The sequence below is a fragment of the Lolium perenne genome, chromosome 4 (genome assembly GCF_019359855.2).
Source record: "Lolium perenne isolate Kyuss_39 chromosome 4, Kyuss_2.0, whole genome shotgun sequence".
In the NCBI taxonomy this organism is placed as follows: Eukaryota; Viridiplantae; Streptophyta; class Magnoliopsida; order Poales; family Poaceae; genus Lolium; species Lolium perenne.
This window is the reverse complement of record NC_067247.2, coordinates 333,928,328-333,951,803: the sequence shown is the minus strand read 5'-3', so window position 1 is coordinate 333,951,803 and position 23,476 is coordinate 333,928,328. Positions and strand designations below refer to the sequence as shown.

At 40.5% G+C, this 23,476-nt stretch overlaps 1 protein-coding gene across 1 annotated transcript; it reads right to left on the bottom strand.

Moving 5' to 3' along the window:
• Positions 1 to 2,767: 2,767 nt before the first annotated feature.
• LOC127296509 (DExH-box ATP-dependent RNA helicase DExH14) lies at positions 2,768 to 23,203 on the bottom strand. The gene is made up of 49 exons (XM_051326611.2): positions 22,894 to 23,203; positions 22,736 to 22,788; positions 22,462 to 22,624; positions 21,899 to 22,322; positions 21,758 to 21,823; positions 20,020 to 20,124; positions 19,639 to 19,938; positions 18,990 to 19,106; positions 18,846 to 18,905; positions 18,668 to 18,739; positions 18,476 to 18,592; positions 18,190 to 18,351; positions 17,902 to 17,967; positions 17,673 to 17,825; positions 17,510 to 17,593; positions 16,945 to 17,019; positions 16,739 to 16,870; positions 16,616 to 16,681; positions 16,080 to 16,145; positions 15,871 to 15,993; positions 14,676 to 14,825; positions 14,122 to 14,334; positions 13,873 to 14,028; positions 13,556 to 13,780; positions 13,373 to 13,474; positions 13,192 to 13,272; positions 13,016 to 13,096; positions 12,464 to 12,667; positions 12,265 to 12,381; positions 11,877 to 11,999; positions 11,714 to 11,803; positions 11,517 to 11,642; positions 11,349 to 11,411; positions 11,072 to 11,160; positions 9,478 to 9,568; positions 8,973 to 9,122; positions 8,688 to 8,879; positions 8,490 to 8,555; positions 8,262 to 8,417; positions 8,034 to 8,177; positions 7,409 to 7,476; positions 7,163 to 7,328; positions 6,995 to 7,057; positions 5,961 to 6,056; positions 5,684 to 5,851; positions 5,366 to 5,536; positions 4,631 to 4,777; positions 3,585 to 3,716; positions 2,768 to 3,140 (listed from the first exon to the last, which is right to left on the bottom strand). The coding sequence occupies exons 1-49, from the start codon at positions 22,998 to 23,000 to the stop codon at positions 3,066 to 3,068; spliced, it is 6,216 nt and encodes a 2,071-aa protein (XP_051182571.1). The 5' UTR covers positions 23,001 to 23,203; the 3' UTR covers positions 2,768 to 3,065.
• Between the last annotated feature and the right edge of the window lie 273 nt (positions 23,204 to 23,476).

The window sequence follows — 23,476 nt, the reverse complement described above, 5'->3', positions numbered from 1 at the left end:
GGGCATACAGCGGTCATTCTTAGGGGTGCACAGTCATTCTTGAAGCTGTTGCTTCACAGGATACATGGATTTGGCACTCATTCTTCGGAATGGCTGGCTCGCACAATGACATCAATGTGCTGCAGCGCTCTCCGATGTTTGATAGGCTAGCGTACGGTCAGTCCCCTGATGTGGATTTTGAGATCAATGGCCACCAGTACACCAAGGGGTACTACCTTGCTGATGGTATCTATCCACCTTGGGCTACACTCGTGAAGATAATCCGAAAACCCAACTCAGAGCAGGAGGCAAGGTTTGCCAAAAAGCAAGAGGCAGCCTGGAAAGATGTCGAGCGGGCGTTTGGCATCCTTCAAACTCGTTGGGCTATCTTCAGACACCCTGCCAGAGCCTGGGATGTGCAAACTCTGTGGGAGGTGATGACCGCTTGTGTAATCATGCATAACATGATTGTTGAGGTAGAGCGGGATGATTCACTCTATGATAATGACTGGGAGGGCCAGGGAGAGTTGGTTACTCCTCAAGGTAGTCCGGCATCATTCCAGGACATTCTTCATGCACACCATGAAATTTGAGATCTAGCTGTACACAACCAGCTGCAGGCTGATTTGATCGAGCGCGTATGGCAGCATGTAGGCAACAATGCTGCAAACAACAATGATGAAGGAAATCCGGAAGCCTAGAGCATTTGTATCGTTTTTTCATTTTATTTGAATAATACTTTATCCTTGATTACGTGGACAATGTAATGTGTAATAAATTTTGAGCATTTGAACTATTTTATATATTTTCTATAATTTATTTTGAGTTTTTATAGTGAATTTACAAGAAAAAACGTACTATACGGCGCCGCGACCCAAATCTGCCGTGTTGGACGCAGTGCGCGACCCAAACGAACGCGCGGACGCGGGGCTCCGTCCACGCGTCCGCTCGGCCACCCAAACGGCCCAAAAACGGACGGCCCAGCGCGTCCGTTTTGGTCGCCTGGTTGGAGATGCCCTCACATCATGAGAAGGATGCCCTTTTTGTACTTTGCGTCACTCGCTCACTCAGTGAGTGAGAGAGAAAGAGTGAGTGATGAGAGGATCAAATGATCTCAGCCTTTTGTTGGAACCTCTCACTACTTTCTGGCCTCTCTTTCTCGTTTGGAATTAAAACTGGTGACTAGCCTGAAGCTGACCTGACTTGCCATGCCCTTTTCAAGCTGATTTGGACAAGTGTGCAGCAACCAGCATGGGAATAAGACTTTCTTTTTTTTTCGACGGGCAGAACAAGACTTTCTCTGTCGCCATAAACAAAGTTAACTAACGGATTCTCCTTCCTTTCTAACGGCCGGTGCGCCGCACTTCCCCATCATCGCTCATGACGACGACCAGGACGTGTGTACTTGGGAACAAGGACACGCCAGTCAGTCATGGAGGCAAGTGCGCGTGGAGTCGTGGCTGGATGCGATGGAGTAGTATTGGTACTATAGGATCGACAACTTGGTCGTCCTCGAAAAGAACATCGGAAAGTGCCAGCCAAGCCAGATAGATCCCCAAGTGGAGACAACATTCTCTCACACTCGGGGTACTAGTACATTGATTAGTAGGGTTGGATTGACCAGCTCGTGACACTGATCGCATCAGCTCAACTCCTAGCCGCCGCGTCCCGTGCGGTCCCTGCCTCGTCACGGCATCATTCTCCCCACGGAATATGTTTTTGTCTCACTGGACTGGACACGGTGCACTAGGCTGTCGACCAAGGGCAAAAGTGTGTTGATTTAAAATAGACCTGCTACTGCGTGAGCACCAGGAGGCACATGGTTGACTAGTAGTGTCCACCAAGGAAACAGAAACATTCATTTCTTTTCTGTCTTTATACAAGGGCTGGATGGAGCAAGCAGACAAGACAAGCATATGCACCTGGATCCTGGTCCATGGCATGGATTCACTTAGCAGGTTTTAAAACAGGCATGGGGTCCTCCTGTGCTCTTCCGAAGTTCCAATCATAGCATTCATTATAAACACTTGGATGAAACACTGTACTGATAAGTTGCTGCGTGCATTGCATTTTTCTGGTAGCCTGGATTATGTAGATGGAGAAAAGTCAGTGCTGGAAACGGGCCAGGCAACAGCACTCGAAATATACTACCTCTGGTCACAATTAATCATACGCGGGACTACAAGTAATTACCACTGCCTCTGTTCAGAACTGCGCCTCAATTATATACAACAATCAGAGGGGTCTATGCATCTCTCCCCTGGATATTCGGTGCTGAATGTACTTCCTAGTGTAAGCACTGACTCTGAAATCAGCACTCCCAATCATGCAGTCTCCCAGGCTGTTTCATCAACTATCAGCTATCAACAAGGTGAACCAGAAAAGCAGGACATTCTTGATTTTGAGTAACTGGTGAGATAGACACTAGACAGGAAATTTGTAATCCTGACAGACACAGTATAATCAACGGATTCCCTCTAAAACAACCCAACAGATTTCACTGTTACTTGGGACCAGCCAAAACTACTGTAAAGTAAATGCATAGCAATCTGGAGCAACTTGAGCCTAGGTTGCCACCCTACCTACAGTCTTAATGGTCATACACACAGAGAAAACAAAATCAATAACTAAAGTTGCATATAAATACCCAACAAAATGCAACTGCTCAGGTAACTGTTGGATATCATATTTCTAGCGCTGACTTATTATCTGCACGCACGGCTGAGAAAGACACACCATTTTTGAGTCCTTTTTAATTGCATGCTTTCAGATCTAAGGTAGCGGGGCAGAATCACAAGTATTCCTTTCGAGTTGGAACCGTGAGAATAAGGGCGGATCAGCGCCACAGCAGACACATTTCTTGGAATTACTACAAACAGAATACAGAGCTGAAAGATATCAACTACTGTATGGCAATAACTGTACATGGTAACATATGTCATGAGCTGTGCTCAAATAAGCCTACACAACTAAACCCAAAAAAGGCTATGATGGGCATCAACTCGATTTTGAGATTGAATATCTGGATTACTGGGAGCTGAGCTCAACAATAGCATCCTTGTTGCTGATTTTTAGAATCAGACAACCTATGCTAGATGCCCAAGAGAGACCTCCTGATCAAAGCCAAGGTAGCAATCTGACACCACAATCAGCTTTGTCTCCTGAAAGAGATTCTCTCGTCAAAATATTGCAAGTTCACAGAAAAGGAGCAGGTAATTGTCAACGGACAAATGTGAAGATAAACCGGGAACCATCAAATACGCAACAACTCATAGAAATCATATGATTCTTTACTGAAAAAAAAAAATTGTCGCGCATTTTTCTCGGGTTCAAGTTTAGACTGCAATCTGACGTCCACCAAGAGGATTCTCCTGTTTTTACAGTACGCAATCAAAGTATCACAAATGGCAACGGCAAACTAGGGAACAACTATGACAGCATAATATATTGGCGATTTGGTGTTGGCTCAAGCATACTGAAGGCTGACATTTAGTTCGCTACTCAATTATCATTGTTGTTAAGTAAAAGTTAAGACAAATCTCGGGCAACTACTCATGTTGATGTTCACTTAGCAAACTTCATTCATATGTGGTAGGCATTATTACCTGGGCATTGAACGTCTGTGGCAATTTCATCCGAGTGTTAAGCACACGATCTGCAAAACTAATTCTCTTCAGACCATATAGCTCCGAGCTTGTAACATTCCCCAGGACCAACCACCAAGCTTCTTGTTTCACCTACAGAAAACAACATGGAAATGCTAAATGCAAGATGGCATTTATTAAACTTCACGACCAGACATCGATTAAAAAGGTCCAAAAGGCAACAGTACGCTAAAGAAGATTTCCCACATTGGAGCTAATATAATAAAAATAAATTATCATCACAAAAAGTAGTGTTCACAACATGTGAAACATCTTGTTAGGCCACCAGGGGGCTCTGTAAGAACTTCAAACTACCAAACTAGCCAAATAGTTTTCCGCAATTTGTTTTGCCCAATCTGTGCAGCGTTTTTTTCTTTTTTGTTGCGCAGTGTAATTCCAGTAGGCAAGTTTGATATGCCAGTCGGAAACCAGAGTCATGAGCTAATTTATGGTTATCACCCCCAAGCACCTTGTTTCCGTCTGAGAAATGAAAGCTCTGCTTGAGATAGCTTAAGTTACTTGTTCTCATGCTTTGACATTTTTACAAACCCGTCAATTTTCTGCTAAATATTAGAAATCTTTCAACAATTCCCGTCAATGTTCTCATGCGAATTCATTTATCCAGTCTTACATACCAAATACCAACTTTGTCGCCTATATTCCACAGTTTGAGTGGTTTCAGTTCTTGCACACCCTTAAGTATATATCAATATGTCCATCAAATCCACACAGTAAACTATACTTGACCACTGATATGTGCAAAATTGTATACATCAACCACAGGTAAAGAACGACATTAGAATTGCCTTGCTAATCATACAGCTTTTGCAAGTATATCATTATAAAGCACTGTAGGCCATAAACAGAGAAAAGTTAACTTATACCAATGGATATAGAGAGAGAGCAAGAGACTAGAGCCAGTACTTTCTTTAATGTGCTTGACAACGAGTAATGTACAAGATCATGCAAGTAGTGCTCATTGGCATGGCAATTTTACAGTCACTAACCTTTGGGAATTTAGGGGAAAATGCTCTTGACGAACGCCGTGAATTTTTTATTTGCATTCTAATATTCAACATTGGAGGTTTCGACTGACCCTTAACTTCATTCTGTAACTTGACATTTACATCGAGGCGAGGGAAATGTTGCAGATCCTGCAAATGCAAATATAATATTTAAAATATGTTTGCCATTTCCATCTGGGAGTATGAGAACACAGAGTACAGAAACTATCCAGTGATACAAGTTGTAAAGGTATCTTTCAAATTTAGGTCGTAAAGGATAGCTGGAAAAAAGAGAAGGGTGACCTGCAGCACAGTACATGAAAACCTAAGTTTTCTAACAGTTTTGTTCCATACTTTGTCACTACAATATGACCGTGAAATTAGAAACTCTTGGGGACAGAAAACATAAGCGGCTGAGCCTAACACAAAAAAAATATTCTCACTAAATCTGAATAGCAGATTCGATAGCCCTTCTTTTTCATTCTCAAAAACAGTAAGAACACCATAATCTTAGGGTAGTTGTGATTTCCTAATAATCAACTAGTTCAGATTAGAGAAAAATGGACCTATTTTATTTGTATTCGTGCTTGACTGCAATGAAAAGAAGCAGCGCAAGGATAGCATACTAAGTAGTTGCTAACCATCTATTTTCTAAGATCACAAGGAAAATATATTGTTCTTTCAAAGAGTGTTCTCCCAAAGGTGACAAGGTGGTGTGGTCAAACTCCAAAGTAGTACCTGAGACAACTCTGGTGCTGCAAACGGTTGAAGCAGCTTACGTAATTCTTCACCAGAACGATCTAGCAAGTTCAGAACTGTTGAAACTCCTCTACCTTTTAGATGGTCTAGAAGATTATCATTCATGGATGGTAACATCCATAGCGATGAATCTCTCTCAAACCAGAGACCCTGATAAAGATAAACAAGAGTTCAATTGAGAGAAAACATATTCACCTATTTGCAGTTCTGGTACTAGTACAATGTGATCCTTCTGTACAGGACTTAACTACCACAAACCATCAAAATGACAAGAAAATATTAATCTACAGAACTTACCTGTATGATCATTTGTAAGAGATGCATACAAGTCAATGCACTTGAAAGCCATCCGCTGTTGGCACATACATCAATCATAGCCTGTATAATACGTATGCTCTGATCCAGAATTGACTTCAAGTCAGTGATGTAGTCACTCATTGGTAATTCTGCTCTGGAGAAGTGTGCCTGCAAGGCAGAAAAAAAAAAATATTTTAGCACCTCGCTGTACATTGTTAAAATGGAAATGCCAGTAATAAAGTGTATAGTATTCAAATCATGAGTTTAGCTCCCTTGCCTGGAAGAGTAAATTAGCCTTAACATGTGGGTCATCAAGGCGGTGCTGGTCAACTGAATAAGGGACCTTTTCACATAGTGCTCGATTCAAGTTATCCTGAATTAGATAAGAGCCTTAGTGCAATATAAGAGATACATTGTGGCAAAAAATCAAGTTCAAAATATTATAATAAGATCGCAATGTCCCACCTCCAAAAGAGTGCTCAACTTTTTCTAGATGTATCTACACACTAAAATTATGGCTAGATACAACCTTTTGAGCAGCTTATTTGGGATGGAGGGAGTATATAATTGACTAGAAAAAATATGAAAATGGCCTATTTTTAATATAGCAAAATTGACTACAAGAGATTCAATTCGTCACATTTGCGCTGCAATAATCTAAATTTGTGGCTTTCCTGAGATGCACTTGCGATCAATGCCGCACGATTATATTATTTGACTTAGAAGGAGAGAGCACGTGAAAGTTCTGTTTTGCCCATTGTGCGTGATGTGAATCGCTGACAATTTGGGTACATCTACTGCTACACTGAACCATGCGTTCTGCTTTTTGGCATTTTGATAGGCTGTGGTAGAATATTTGCATCAGATGAATTTTCTTTTTAACACAACTGGCCGTTTTGGGGAATGTGCAGTACACACAAAGGCAAAAAAAAAACATTTTACCCACGCCTCTCCTAATGCTGTATGCTACATCAGCTCCATGGATTCTCCTCAAATTGCAAACACAAAGTGTGTACACATGGGTGTGATGCATCATACCATTGAGAATCTATCTATATCCAGGTATGCATCTGAGCATCTCTAGTCTCCCAGTCTCTCTTATCTCTCTTGTTCATTTAACAGAATCAATGACACAAAATTATTGTGATGCAGAGCAAATGCCATGGATTCATAGTGGCGTATAGCACAATTTCCTTTAATTTTCTGTCAAGGACAGATAGGTGTCGAAGTACTATAATTTATGCTCAATCATTCTATAAAAATGGGGGAGTTATTGGTGTTTTTAATAGAAGGGGTTATATGGAAAATCACCTCATTGTGACGTACAGGAAGTTCATCAAATTCCGCTGCAGCCGATAGTATGTGCACAAAGGCCTACAAAGCAGCCCGAGCTATTAATCGTCTACCTATTAAAATCAACTGGCACTACAAGCAAAGTGAAAAGAACTTCCACACAAATAAGGAAGCAATTTTACTTACTTCCAGTGATGTATTGGGACCAATATTTGACCCAAACATTGAGACAGTAAGGTAACTAAGGTAATATTGTGATGCTATTTTCCCCAAAATCAAGGACTGCACAGAATGGTCATCCACTTTTATGCATCCACTGTCTTCGAGATCTTCAAATGTAGTTTCCACTAACCTGTATATATGAAATGGGATAGACTGTCATGTAATGTTAAAGCTAGTGGTAGGTCTAACTTGGAAGTTATGATTTATCACCTCGAAAGGTAAGAATTCAAGGTAAATGTTTCAGTATCTTCCAATCCATAGTAAGATGGGTTCACAACCTGCCAAACAGATATTATAATAAGTTGCATACAGCTGCATCAGAATTTCATAACAATGTAACGAAGGCACTTATATAATAGTATCTTAATAAATATGTTCATCTCCTAGGAGGCTTGTACCCTTCTATTCAATGAACAGAAACGCAAAGTCTTTGCATTTTCTCAAAAAAAAATATGGTCATCTCATTTCATCTTAGCATTTTAAACGGCAAGGGCAACAGGTTTTAACCAATATGACAATAAGACAGCTGTATATATCACCACATGTGTAAGTCAATTGTAAAGTACTCCCTCTGGTCTCATTTAATCGACGCTAGCTGTATAGAGACGACGCACTGTTTCAGTTGTATTCCCGCGTCAATTAATAACGAACGGAGGGAGTATTATCCATATTTGTTATGGTTTGGACCACAGTGATGACACAGACTGAATAGTGAACAAATATTCCTTTTTTTAGAATGATGAAAATAATCTGAAGCCGTGTAAGATGCCTGTCTGTCCAAAACTTTTGCAGTTGAGTATAAGTTATAAGAAAGGAAAGAGGGCAAGATAAATACCAGCCTGCGATATAGGTAAGTCCAAGTAAGATAAATAATTGCCTCCTCTTTATTACCAATTGTGCTAGAAACAATCTCTGCGTTTATGTGATCATGCAAGTGCTCCCTCAGATTACTTTCCACGGGGAACGGTTCATACAGGAACTGAAAAAAAAAATACAATAACCAGTTTAAAATTAAGATGAAAATGCGTTGAACTGTTCGTTAGGTAAACAAAGTACATGCAACCTTCTTATAAAAGCTCTTTTTTGGTTCATGAACAAGAATAACAGCTTTGCCATGTTGGTCATATTGTGGCCGGCCTGCACGACCCATCATTTGCAGTATATCTGTAATAACATAATCAACATATCTTTTTGTTTTCCCATCATAGTATTCAGTACCCTGTAAAAAAAATGGAATGAGTGCTCAAGCAAAAGACAATTAAAGATGGCGAAGATGGAAGCATTGTGCCACCTTGATTATGACCAGGTGAGCTGGAAGATTGACACCCCAGGCCAGTGTGCTAGTACATACTAGTACCTGACAAATAATAAATCATATTTACGCTTAGCTCAAGTATGTGACCAAGTCAAGCTGAAAGAGACTGCAGTAAACCATACTGGAAGTAAAGACGAATATCTTCGTAAAAAATTCAGTTACCAAAGAGCACACCTGAATCTTGTTGTTTGAAAAGAGTTCCTCAACCAACGACCTATCTCTATCATTTAGACCCGCATGATGCAGACCTATTCCAAACTGGAGCGTATGTCTCAAATTATTATCAGTGACTTGTGAAAGAATCATGTCTAGAGAGTTATCTGCTATGCTGAGGAACTGCCTTGGTTTCTCATCAGATGCTGCAAGCTGCAATATAGGGTACAGCAAGTGAGCAAGCATACAAGCCATTTACATAATAATGTACTTTTGTAGTGACAGAAAACAAAACCAGCATTCTACCTGAATGAGATCCAGGGCTGTAAGTCTTGTCTGTCGACGTGATGACACAAAAATGAGGACTGGTTTGTCAGGTGAATGAGTGCATATGGCTGCATATGCTGGTTTGTTCATGCTATTCATTCTTGGGCAATAGAACTTCCCAGGATATCCCTGTTCATGGGGGGAAAGGCAATATGAATACAAGCTGTGATATATCAGAACATGCAATAATCAGATAAATAATTGATTATCCCCAGAGTAGGGAATACAAAAAAAATCGCTCTTTCTCTAAAGTAACAGAGAACTAACGATTAAACTGCAAACAAAGCCATCCAAGAATGCACAACAGCTGATAAATAAGTCTGTTGATTAGAAATATATTTCAAAAAAGTAAGGGTCATGTGGATCTTCTTGGCTAAAGCTAGGTAACGTCATGAGGAAAGTGAACTCTACTGGAGAATATGGGCATTAGTTGTGTTATTGAATCATACAAAGAATTTAAGTTAACAACTGAGATCCCACTTACCTGAATATGTACTTCAAGAGGTACCGGCCTCACACTAGGCTTGAAATTAAATAGACCATCTTCTCTGACGCCCAACCAATCAGCCAAGTCACTGAAATATTGTGATAGATACAAGCAGTCAGCCAATATATGAAAAGTGCTCCAGTCGTCATGTAAATACACACATTACGAAAACAAAATGTAGTTACAGGATAAGCCTAATTCTGCATTGAGCCTCGATTACATGTGTGCTCATAGCATGCTCCAAGGTGGAAAAAATAACATAGATAGCATAAAAATGTGTGTACTAGCAAAAATCTATGCAAACAATATGTATTTTATGTGCTCTACTTATATTGTACAGCTCCCAAATGGACAATGCTGTCTAATATCCTCATTTGTTTATGGATGTACATTGTTTGTTTCCAGAAGAGGTGGCGTAGCCCGAGCGAGCAATATGTTCTCTCGTTAGTCTAGATTGGAATGGAAGTTGGCATCATCATCAAGTCCGACGAGACCCATGCCGTCTTCCTTTCTCCATGTTTGCTGCTAAACCAGAACGCTCTAATCAGCCCCTTCGTACATTGTCTTTGAAAACTGCTCCCAAACCTCCCACCAGGTTGTAGGCAGGGAACTGCTGCCCGGGTTTCTCGGCCTGGTATCCTTATCCTCGCGTTCATGACATGTACATTCAACTGTGCCCCGGAGACACGGTCGAATTAGCATAAGGGCGAGATTCATCCAATTAGAAATTCCAGGATTGTTTTAGTATCGACTCTCCTCAGCCTCATCATCAACAAAAGGTCTGTATCCTTCAATCGGCGTGTACTATGGAATGGCTTTAACGTTTCTATATCTGGAAGTAGGGAATCCATTCCTTTTGAATTGTCACTTTGTCTATCATGATTCTTGGGAGGAGACATCGGCAATAATTCACCTTGGACAACTTATTTGTGAGAATATATGTCTATTTAAATGGCACATAAAAAAATCTGGTCAAATTTTCATTATTAATATGGATTCCTTTGTTATAAGAGCAGCTAAACCTTATTTAACATGTCCAGGGTTGAGCCCTGGGATTTGACAGCGGACTTGAAAAGCCACCTACAGACGCTTTACGCCTCCAGTGTTTTCTTAGTTAAACAGCTAGCAAGCTCTTTTCGGTGTAGGTCATTCTCGGGCCTACTCGTTATCAGTAGGTCAGGGATACTTTCAGCAAGTATATCGAAGAGTTAGCAATGGTTTAGCTGAAAATCTTAGTTTACAGAATGTACATCCACAAACAAATGAGGATATTTTTGAAAACCTCAAACACCACTTTTAAGTTGCTAGGAGCACAAAAGCCGTGTCCTCCATATTTTCAAGGACACTGAGAATACTCTATCATTCAAGTCATGGATTTTCTTTGATAAGTTTACAGTTCAAATTAATCGATCGATCGACCAGGATTCTAACAGCCAGGGGCAACTACAGACTGGAGATTGTTAGAAAAAAATAGCCACTCGCCATGTACAGACAATATGACATTGTTTCTGCTGCAAGTGAAAAAAAACCTATAAGGAAATTCTAAGCTGATAGAGGGAATTGCAAGCCAAAGTTTCACTTGGAAACATACCGAGCATTGGCTAGTGCCGTTGATAAACCAACAAACCGAATTGAACGTTCTGTTTGTGATGATATGTATCGCATTCTTGATACGATGACCTGAAATCAGAAGATTCACCATCTTAAATAATTGTGAAAAGTACATATCCAAAGAAGAATAAACACAACAGACCATATGGTATTGGGGTGAAACAACGCAACAGACAAAATTGAGTCGAGTTCAGAGGCTGTCTCTACAGTGTAATTTCAGTAGAATCATTTATCAGTTGCGTGCCCAGAAGTGATACCTCAAGAATAGGCCCACGGTCAGCTCCAAGAAGATGTATCTCATCTAGTATCATGAGTCCAACCTATCAGCAAGCTTAACAGTTTATAACTAACTTAAAGTAAATTATATATTGCATATTATCTATATAAATGCAGCAAAATAGAAAATAGCTAGAAACAATTTAAACCTTCATAACATAGCCTCTACTGTGCCAACTACGACTAATCCCATCCCACTTTTCAGGGGTAGAAATTATGATATCAGCTGATAAAAGGGCCATCATATCTGGTGTAAAGTCACCAGTCATCTCAACCTGCAACAGCAAAACTTCAATTAAGTTATGCCAGATTGATGTGGCGGAAAAGAAGAAGGAATGCTACATACCATCTTCTTCCCAAGCTGAGTTACAAGTCGTTTTCTCCAATCATTCATTCGCTCTCGCACTATAGCCTTCATTGGAGCAATGTAAACTACCTGAAAAGAAGGTGTCAAAACAAATCAATGCCACAACCAATCTTAGCTTTACACAGGAGTTCAATAAGCAAACCTTCATGTCTGGTTGAGTGTTAAAAAGATGAAGCATTGCTAGTTCTGCAGAAATCGTCTTTCCACTCCCTGTTGGAGCTCCCAAGAGTACATTGGTATCAGTGTGATAAAGAACATGGAAAGCCTGGAAAACAAAATCATCAGTACAGCACGTATAAATTTAAGCTGGAATCCAAGCATAAACAGTGTATGCACCGGCCATCATACAGCAAAAAGAATCCACGCTGGTCCACTTTCAGCCAAAAGAAACAGATTGATAATTGCTCTAGCAATAGTGAATTGAAGTATCAAAAAACATTTAACTACAATTTTATGTGGTGTGTTACACTAGTATTAGCAGACATAGCATTCACAGCCAAACCAAAAGATAAACGGAATCCAAAATATACCTGTGTTTGTATCGGATTGAAATGGGTAAATCTGTACAGATCTTCATACGCTTTGTTGCCAAGAGCGCTCAGTGGAAGAGGCTTCAAGTCCAAAAGTTCAGTGTGTGTTATTTGTGTCTGCAGGGAACACATGCAGAATTCAGCATATGATAGTTGAATGTAATGCCGTGGAACTGATGTAAGCTATTGCTACATTCACCTGTGGCAAGGTAAGATTATGAAAAGAGACAGTAAAGAGTGACTCTGCATGCAACCAGGAGTCTGATACGGCTCGGATATAGTATTGCGGAGGATGGGGTTCAAAGATAGGTATATTGAAAGATATTTTTGTAGGTATTCCTCTGGCCATCTTCTTTGTCAGTGTGAAGAGCTCTGAATGATATATAGTATCGTTTTCAGAATCCTGTAACAAAAATGTTATTGTTATAAACAAATGCATAGGTCCTTATCAGTTGCTGGTACACAGAACCACACATTTATACATGCCTCCGATGATTAACTAACTTGACACTGGATGGTACAATTTAAAACTGAGAACCCATAAATGGTAGCAGTTGCAGATTTTGCTTCACTGTTTAGTTAATACAACTGCATGCAAAGCAGCCTCAGCCCTCAGTCATAAATGCACTAGTCAGATTTCGAATTAATTATATCAAACAACTATAAATACACTAGTCAGATTTCGATTTTGCTACATTTCCAAAAGATTTAGTGTCATGTACATAAACATTATACATGTAAATTAACAGACCTCCACAATAATCAACCATCGTTGTGACATGCCATGATGACGATCCTTCCACACAAATTCAGGAGTTATAAGCAGGTCCACCTAGAAATTATCATAGTAATCGCACAAGAAGATTAAGTCATAAATAATGAACTAACTTAAGAAAAAAACAGACTTGAGTTGGCACTGACTCTTACTTTAAGAACAGTCCTCGTGATCGGACTAACACAAGCAGATAAGTTGACATACGGGAAGTATCCAAGGTACTGCTTAACCAACTTCAGAAGAAAAAAAGGATGTTAACTTCATCAGGCATAGTCACTAGATCAAACTATTGGAATTGGCCATATATACACGACTTGTTAAGTCTACACATACCCTTCCTTGATGAGAAAAACGAATCAGAGCTCCAATATCATTTTCCTCCATCTCATAAAGACGATCCAGGTCCACATTTCTTTCCTCAAGTTTCCACAATATCTAGTTCAGAAAGTAAGAATTATATTTCAAAAACTAGGGAAACACAATAAGGTAAAAAAAAAAGTGATGACCAATACCAACCTCAGGAGAAAGGTCCCTATCAAACTGCCTAAGCGGATGGAGATGTGGCCATATTTTGCGATCCACAGCCTTGCAATATTCCAATAATAAGGATGTCATCTCAGACCACCCCCTACGCAGACAAATCTCAAACAACGCCCTCATAATGCGAGCCAAGCTTTGACTAATGTATTGGGCATCAGAGTGTAAAGAGGAGCTATCAACTGAGGCACGGGAAATATAAACCTGAAAATGCATCAAATTCCTCAACTTAGCAATGTCCTTGGACTAAAACTTAATGAAAAAGAGTAACAGTTCTACACTTCTACAACAGTAACCTGTATCAGAATTGAAATTTTCCCATGCTTGTCAGTCGGCCCACCCTTAATTTCCAATGGGCATGCTTTCCTGGCAAGAATTTCCAATTCGTCCTGTTCTTCTTCTCTTACTACAATATTTTCAAATTCAGAGGAATGGGCCACCATATTAATCACCTGAGGTAGTATCCAGAAAGGTCAGTAAAACTTCACGGGCATCACAAGATGCACAGAAGAAAGCACACAAAAAGAGAAAAACCAACTGCCTACCTCACTTTCACTCATGTGACGACGAAGCATCTCGTTGTATGTCTCAACACTGGAGTACTGAAGGTAAAAGTGGCTTGCAATTCTGCCAAGCTCTGTGCAGTAAAAGTTGCCGCTCTTTTCGTCATATCGCATCATCTTAGCCTTGTCTAGTGCACGAGCTGCATCAATAATAAATGCTCGTTGCTTGGCACCCATGGAAGGATCTCCAATCACCTTAATGATTACACAAGTTAAAATGTCACAAATCAAAGGAGTATTTAGTATCGCATGTGCAGTGAAGCCCCTGAAAGAGTACTACATTATCTTGTCTCTGACATGACACAAAATTATTATTCATAAGAATACAGAAAATAGGACATACTTATGGAAGCCCTAGTGCGTAAAAAAGAGCTAAACAGTGCAACATATGCTAAAAGCACTTATGTACAAGGACTGCTTTTCAGTTGTTTTACTCGGTAAATATCAAATACCACACACTAGAAAATATGTCTCTCTGAAAAGTGCATGTTATGTTGTTTTACATTTAAGGTGTGAACAATGGAAGAGAAGGTTACCTCTTCCCAAGTTATCCCATAGACCAGAGGGTTTGTCTTCATCCTGATAAATAAGTATGTGTAGCCAAGCCAAGCACATGCCTCCCTGACATTTGTTACAGTACCCAATGCAACCTCAGCATTCAAATTATCTTTCAAAGATCCAAGGAACTGCAAAATAAATATGGTCAGGAAGTATTAAGTGCGACTGAAAAGTACTTCCAGCAATCAGCCAACTTGCCAAGGCTACGAGCAAATTAAGTATCCTCGTAAGGAAATTACTTAGTATTAGGGCACCAAATTGGTCCAGATTACTTTTATCTAACTTCTTGACAATTGACAAGACAAGATTTTGGTGAGATGGAGGGTGAGGGGAAATATGCAACTTTTATCTTCCATGAGATGCAAAGTTAGCACAGAAACCAAGGGTCTTATATAAGACAAAATGGACACTGAAAAGTTCAGCGCATAGGACAACAGAAAGGGAGGAGGAAGGGTGTCAACTATGGCTTCTGCTTTTTAGAAACTACCAGTCAAAAATGTAAATTCGGTGAAAGTTTGAATTATCACAAATTTATGAGCTTCTAAGATTTCTATCAAAAAAAATGGCAGATGTAGGGGAAGGACATTTCAACTTTTGAAGGACAAAATCAATCGAATATGCAGGACACAAAGGAAAAATACTTGTCAAAACAGTGCGACACTATTTCAGTAAGTATCCTCTTAATGTCTCGCAAATGTGAGTTTGACGAATGAGATTTGCAGAGTTGTAGAACATCTCATGTCCTACACCCTGTAATTTTTCAATAATTCAACAAAATTAGAAAGATTTAATTTAACAAAATTTCCACTAAATTGCAGTTAACAGGATACGCCGCCTCTACAACTCTATTTTTTTACCTCGTAACTGAACACAGAAAGTGATGTCCTTAACAGCTTATTCTAATTTCTTACCTGAGCTATGAGCTCTTCTGTTTTCTCTTTTTTCATATACAAATGTTAAATGTAAAAAATATATATATGTATACATGCAGTAGGAATCCCTACTACTCCTTCCGTCCGGAAAAGGATGTCTCAACTTTGTCTAGATTTGCATGTATCTACACACTAAAACACATCTAGATACATGCATATCTAGCAAAAGTTGAGACATCCTTTTCTGTACGGAGGGAGTATTTCCCATAAAATGTTTTGTTAAGGTCACACTTTTACTGACCTGGCTTTCTATTGGAAGCTGACTAGTCAATAACCTCAAGTAATAAGCCAATTTGTCATGTGTTGTGATAATAATTCCTTCACCACTTTTATCGAACTGCGGCCTCCCAGCACGTCCAAAGATCTAACAAGTGAAAGAACATTAGAAACATGTATTGTTTGAGTAATCTAAATGAACAAACGCAAATTATGAAAAGTTCAGAGACGTACCTGCATCACGTCAAGCATCCCCAAATCTTTCCATCCGCCAGCTTTAGCATCATATAGTTGTGTGCCCTGTTGTTGAACATATTAGACAACTGAAAAGATATATATTGGAATCCTTGGATCAGGCGAAAAAATGTATCATCATATGCCAGCTGAACTGAGTCTTTTTAGTATCACCTTTTCAAAGATAATTTGAGTATGACTTGCCAAAGAACACAGTTATTTATTAATACTAATATTTACTTACTTTACTACCTCTAGACTATTTAACTAACCATTTGAGTTTTTTTATTATCGCCTTTCCAAAGATAATTCGAGTATATGACCCCTTCCAAAGAACACGGTTATCTATTAACAGTATCTGTAGTTAGTTACTTTACTACCTCTAAACAAGTTAATGAACTGAAGTAAATAAAACTATAACAAGTGATTTATAGGATGACTGTGATTTGTTTTAACAACATTAGTAAAAAAGGTAAGTTATATATATTCCAATGAAAATGTTTATTTGACATGAAAAAACACAAATAGATACTAACCTTTATAACAACTGTATGGGCTGGTAAGTTTACTCCCCACGCCAATGTTGCTGTACAAACAAGGACCTAAATCGAAATAAGTTAGCACAGACTCAAACTACTGAAGGTTGCACAGAAACTTACTTTCAGGAGACCATCAGCAAACAGGCGCTCCATCAAACTTCGGTCAGAACGCATCATTCCAGCATTATGTATGCCAAATCCAGATTCAAAAAATTCTACAACTTCACGACTTTTGGCTTTACTAACATCTTTCTGCAGTCACGCACTAAGTAAGTAATAATAACTAGATTTAAGTTTAACAGTGAAACCAGAATGGCAATATATACCTTGATTAATGAATACTGGGGGTGGTCTGCATTTGAAAATAACTCCACTTCCCCTGCTTTTGCAGCTAGGTCAATCTGCATAGCATGACAAAAGAATATGAAACCGAGAATCGACTGATAACTAAATACACATATTAAAAAAACAAGAGGACCTGGACAGTGTCTTATAAATAGAAAAACATACATAACAATATGGCAGCATTAGTTCAAAACAAGATATCAAAGAACTTATGGAGCAAATGCTTGCTGAGTTAGCACTGCACGGGGCAATTCAAAGAGACATATTGATACTACAAACCATAAAGTGCGACAGATAATTTTTAGACCAAAAGACGTAAGGATATTCGAACTCCAGTTATAAGATATTAGAAGTATGGCATGCCAGAATAATACTTGATACTGTCCCAAAATAAGCTGCTCAAGTTCATCTAGATACACAACCGTACTCAAGTTTGTCTAGATACGCAACTGTATCCAGACAAACTTGGGCAGCTTATTTTGGGACGGAGGGAGTAATATTTTTCCACACACAAAAGAACTTCTCATTAGAAACTATATGCCTTACCATGGTCCTAGCGGTTTTCCCTGTATCCTTGCGGGTATGAACAAAAACCAATGCTTGATAACCTTGCTTAATGGACTCCACAACCTATTAATTTGATAGTGTTAAAAGATCTGTATAAATGACGAAATCCAGATGAAACTTTTGATGCAAGAGAAAAGGGGACCTTCTCATAGCACAGACTATTGAACAGTTCATTTCTCTTGGCGTAATCCCTTTCAGTGATCCCGATGTACTGTTGAGCCAGGGGAACTGGACGGTAACTTGAGTCAAAATTGAAAAGGCCAGTATCTGCATTAACTCGCAAAAATTGTGCAACCTGAAAAATGTAGATTCCCATGGTATAATAATCAATTGCATTTTAGGAAGAGCACATGATATTGAAGGTAACAGACCTCTAAGTAAGTAGGCAGTGTAGCAGATAGGCCAACAATGCGAATCATTGATTGCATGGACTCAACCTGTTACATCCAGATGATTCATAAATATGGATTAGTCATAAACAATATCTAGAGAACAGGCATATGGTATGCTTACGACAATGAAATCAATTTTAAGTCACTTATACTTTTATTGGTTTTATCAATATTTGTAATGGTTTACTTTTTGAGTAAGTATAAGCATCCTCTTAAATCATAGCAAGTGAAGAGAAAAAGGCTCCTGTTTTTCTCTCCAAAACTGACCTGGCGAAGAGTTCGAGCAACTAGTGTCTCAATAACTGATCCTCTATCATCATTTAGCAGGTGCACTTCATCTATGATTATCAGCTTGACTAACATTGACAGTGCCATATCGCTGCTTTTGCGTGTAATGACGTCCCACTTTTCAGGAGTAGTCACTATCATCTGGGTAATGCATAAATAAATAAATAAATACAGCTCAGAAGGTTCAGAAAAGAAGTACATGTTTAAGTAATGAAACAAAGAAAGACTACCTGTGTTTAAGTAATGAAACAAACAAAGAAAATACCTGTGTTTCCTCAATCTCATTTTTTGTCAACTGCATGTCACCAGTAAGTTCTCTAACAACCAGGTTCAATGGAGATAATCGACGACCAAATGTTGCTGTTACCTCTGCAGCCAAGGCCTACATAACACATCTTTGCTAAATATAGTGATCATAAGAACATCCAACAAGAAAAAGAGAATGTAGGAAGAAGACCTTCATTGGTGCAACATAAACTATCTTGAACTCATTTTTATGCAAAATCCCTTCCCTGAAGTGCTGCTTAACCTGTAGATTTTATCAATAAGCAGAAAATTCAGGAAAAAGAAAATACGTCTGTAAGATTTAGTACGTCAAGGCTTCAGAACAATTTTCCAGGTTTACCAAGGTATACCTCATGAAGAACTGCAATCATTGCAATATTTGTTTTGCCAGCACCTGTAGGAGCACAAACCTGAACATTATGCAAGTTAGCTATGACGCAACGGTGCTTCTTAAACATAGTGCAACTGCACATATACTGGATTTGGTTACGCACTAGAATATTCTCATTGGTGTTGTACGTGGCTTGAAAAATACGGCTCTGAACACGGTTGAGTGACTCGTATCCCTGGAAAGCAGCTTGGGCGATATCATCCAACTCTCTTATCTTAATCTGGTAAGAACAAAGTAAGTTGCACTGTAATCAGCAAAAGAACAGCGTAGATGCACAGCCAGTAATTCGTATAAACCTTCTAATGCTCAGATGATAGTGACTACTCCTGAAAAGTGGGACGTCATTACACGCAAAAGCAGCGAATTTGGTGCAGATTAAGCCATTTCGACACAATTTAAGGATAAAAAGGGGAAGATCGCGTGCATGCAAATACGAGTTCTACAATTCACGGATTAAGGCGGAAAAAAAAAATATGAAAATGTGAGCAAACTGATTTTTGTCGGTGTTAAGCTTCACGCACTAGCCAACGCATCCAAAAGTCCGAACTGATGGAAAGGGCTAGGCAATCTACTTATACACTTCAACAGTCGGTACATGGCGTTCACCATTCCATGGATTCATATAACCACTTACAAATAATTGTAATGCAGGGGTCATCCTCTCTATTGAATCCTTTCAGCGAAATATGGTAGGATCTCCAAAGCAATAACAAAAGCATGCACAGAAGCAAATAAAGGGGCTATAGGAATACCAGTTTCTCATTGGGTTTCAATGGCGCTGTTGGAGTTGGTGGTATTTTCACTTCTTCATAACCCTTCATATGTTTCCTTGTGGTTCCTTGAGGAAGAGAAGTTACTTGAAAACTACTCTCCCCTTCTCCAGTCCCAATCATGTCTTCAAATGGAAGCTTTCTTTCACTTGCCAGAAGAAGGGATGAGAAATCATCAACACCAAAATCACCCATTCCATTTTCTGCCCCACGTTTACCACGTCTTCCCTCTTTCCTCTTAATCTTATCAAGCTGACGCTCAGATTCCGTTTGTACTGTTACCTGCAAGTATAATGGATGTGAGAATCAATTATACACAAGGCACGCAACTCATCAGAAAACTTGTAAAGAAAGCAGTCCTACTTGTGTGCCATATGTTGGCATCTTTGGTTGATTATTTGAGGACACCTTTTCTGATTTCAATATCGTCAATCCATGCTGAATTGCATCCCCTAGCTCTTTCCTATGCTGCAGACCATGATGGCATATAAGCAATCAGTTTCGTTGCTTTATGTGATGGTAGGCAAAAAAAATGGGAAGATGATCGTTAACACAAATAAACGCCTTCAGATATTGATCAGTGCAACAATATACTAGGAACTTTGGAACCATGACATGAAATCTTGAACTCCTAACTCAAAAAATGCAAAGCAATCAGGGAGTACCCCACAGGAAATATTTGAAGCAAAATCCATTAGTCAGCCATCACTATTACAGGAACAAATTTTAAATGGTCAGTCAAATACCAGGTGCTGGTACATAAAAATTCTGAGATGAGCACATCGTATTCCACATCCAGCTGAGAAGCAAAGTATTACACACTGAATCTATACCTCAAGGTCAAAATTTTGCTGAATCTCAGCTAGCGCAACAGGTCTACGGGACCCCGAGCACCATCTATTTTTTACTTCATGTTTCCAAACTTCCCATGACGGACTAAACCAACAACTACAAGCATTTGCAACTTAGGCCCCTCCTAACTAGGCAAACGGAAGTGGTTGAGCAGACCAGAAACAAAAGAAAGTGCATAATGAGACTAGCATTCAGGGCCATTTCATTTCCCTGTTTCTTCTGTGCCAACATCCCCATTCTTGTAAACTGTGTCCATTAATACCTCCACTCTCTCAGGGCCTATTACTATGTCTTGCCATTTTAAATGTACATATATATACCACTATACCAATTTATCGCCATAACTGTACAGAGTATAAGGGCAACATAGCCTTCCAGCTCTAGCAAAAATCTGTTTAAGTTTCACATTTCAGTAAGTTAACACGAGGATCGGCACTGACAGAAGGGTTGTAATGTGTTCAAAATTCTGGAAGAAAGATGTCATGACTCATGATCGACAAATCTCAAAGTTCTTAGTTGGGACCCTCAAATTTGAGAAATCTTCTGAGTTACCATAGTGAAAGGACAAACTATGTTTCAACTGATAACGAGATAAACAAAGGATCGGCACTGACAGCAGGGTTGTAATGCGTTAAAAATTCTGGAAAAGGAAGATGTCATGACTCATGATCGACAAATCTCAAAAGTTCTAAGTTGGGACCCTCAAATTTGAGAAATCTTCTGAGTTACCATAGTGAAAGGACAAACTATGTTTCAACTGATAAAGAGATAAACAAAGGATAAGTGTAGACTGTAGAAGTCTTCCTTCTATAAATGAAATTGTCAAAGATGAACAGAACAAGGTCATTTTCAACATTGGGTCATAAAATAGAGCAACCAAAAAACAGGACAAGGATAGTATTCTAGCAATCATAGTAACTTAAGTAATCTCTATTGAACTTTTGGTTTCCTCCCCTGGCTAGTTTTCTGCCTCAATTTTGGCCAGATACTAGCCATTGGAGATGCAGCCAGCTGGGGTTCTGAATGTTATCATGTGATTTATACTAGCAATTTGATCCTAGAGCATGTTGTTAATTTCACATATGCAAGTGCAAGAATGCAAGAGGTATAACATCCTGTTGAATATCAATAAAAGTTGTTTGCAGGCAACCACGGAATTATCATTTTAGTTATCTGATTCTCGTATAATCTATGAAGTACCATGAAAAATAAACTGTGCACAGGAAAGAATAGGGCGTGATTCTCTTACTGATAGAAGATCTTGAACTATTTCAAAGGCAGCATCCCCAACCATGTCCAACAGTTCACCAGCTATCTGCAAGGTCGCAGAGTTGAAATGTTAAATGACTGTGTCAACAAGGTGAATACTAGAAGCACATTGTAGCAGCACCTCATCGCCAGGCTTATTTGAACGGAGCACTCTACACAAAGCCATCGCAAGTTCATCTCCTGAGAGCATCGAGCCACCACTTGTAGTTATCAGATCACACTGATCCTTTAGCCACCTCAAGTTCACAGAACCCCCAACAGCATTAGAGCTAAAACTCGTGGATGTGCCGCACGCATCGTGCTGCTCCTTTTCAAACGATAGGTCATCATCAAGATCAACATCGATAACGAAACGAGCAGGTGCTTTGAAATCAAAGCTTGCGCCAAATTCAGTCACATCATCTCCATCTACACCCTTGGCGTCCTCCTGAACGAATCCCTGAATGTTCACCCGTTGAAGGGAACGGAGCTTCTGAGCTAGCTGAGCTAGCTTTTTAGAAACTGAATCTTGCACGCTGTAGCCCACAAGGCGCTCCAATTCGTTCCTGAGGTGGATAGAATCATCAGGCGTTTGCAGCATGCTATACCATCTGCTATACATACGTTTATCTTCCGAATTTCCTACGCATTGAAAGGTCTGGAAATATGATGCTGCGGCATTCGGAGCAAATTTACAGCATATACCTTTTCTGAAGGGGCGGCTTATCGGTGCTGTCAGACTCCGCGGCGAACAGCCTATACACGGCCTGAGCAACCTGCTGGAGCTCCTCGGACACCGCCTCCCCATTCAACAGCTCCACCACTGCGCCGATGAATTGCTTGTACGCCTGGCGCACGTCGCTGGGAGCTGCAACAAATTGGTGGCGGTGTCAGCAAGTAAAGCGTGGAGAGACTGCACTGCGCACCTGCGCGAATCAACGCATCTGCTGTAGGGCAGCGAGGGTTGTGGATGCGTTACCGTCGTCCCAGTTGGGCACGATCCTCCGGGCGAGCTCCCACTCGTCATGCGGCCTGCGGGGACAACGGGGAAAGCGTTAGGGGTTCCCCGTGGTGGCTGATTGGGAATTGGGCGGGGAACGAGGGTTGGGGGGAGTGGGGAGAGGAGCGCGGTGAGACCTGGGGAGGGTGCGGGCTTGGAGGACGGCCTTGCGGGCGAGGTAGGCCTGGTCGGCGTCGAAGTGGGCGCGGAGCGAGCTTGTCAGGCGGGGGAGCGGCGCGAGCATCTCGGAGCCGGCGGGTCGGCGGCGGGGGGTTTGGACGGAGGGAGGCGGCGGGGGAGTATGGGAGTTTGACTGGCTTCGTTTGGAGTTGGGATCCCGTCGTGATGGAGGGGGACGCGCCGCTCCGACTCCGAGCTTGCGGCGCACGGAAACGCCGGTGGACGGTGGTGGGCTGGTGGTGTTTGGGTTCTGCCCTCCAGGACCAGGCGTCTCTTGCGCTTAATCTCCCGGCGATTTACACAAAAATAACCCAAAACTGAAAGAAAAGCACAGACTGACCCCCGGCGAAACTATTTCACGGATCTAACCCTTTTGTGTGGCGCCCCCCTCACGGGCGCCACACATGTCCATGCGGCGTCCCTGGCCCTGGCGCCACACACCCATCCGACGTGGCCCGTCGACGCTGAGCTGGTGACCCCGATCCGACGTGGCAGCACGAGTGGCGCCGCTCTCGGCGGCGCCACACTTTGAAAGTGTGG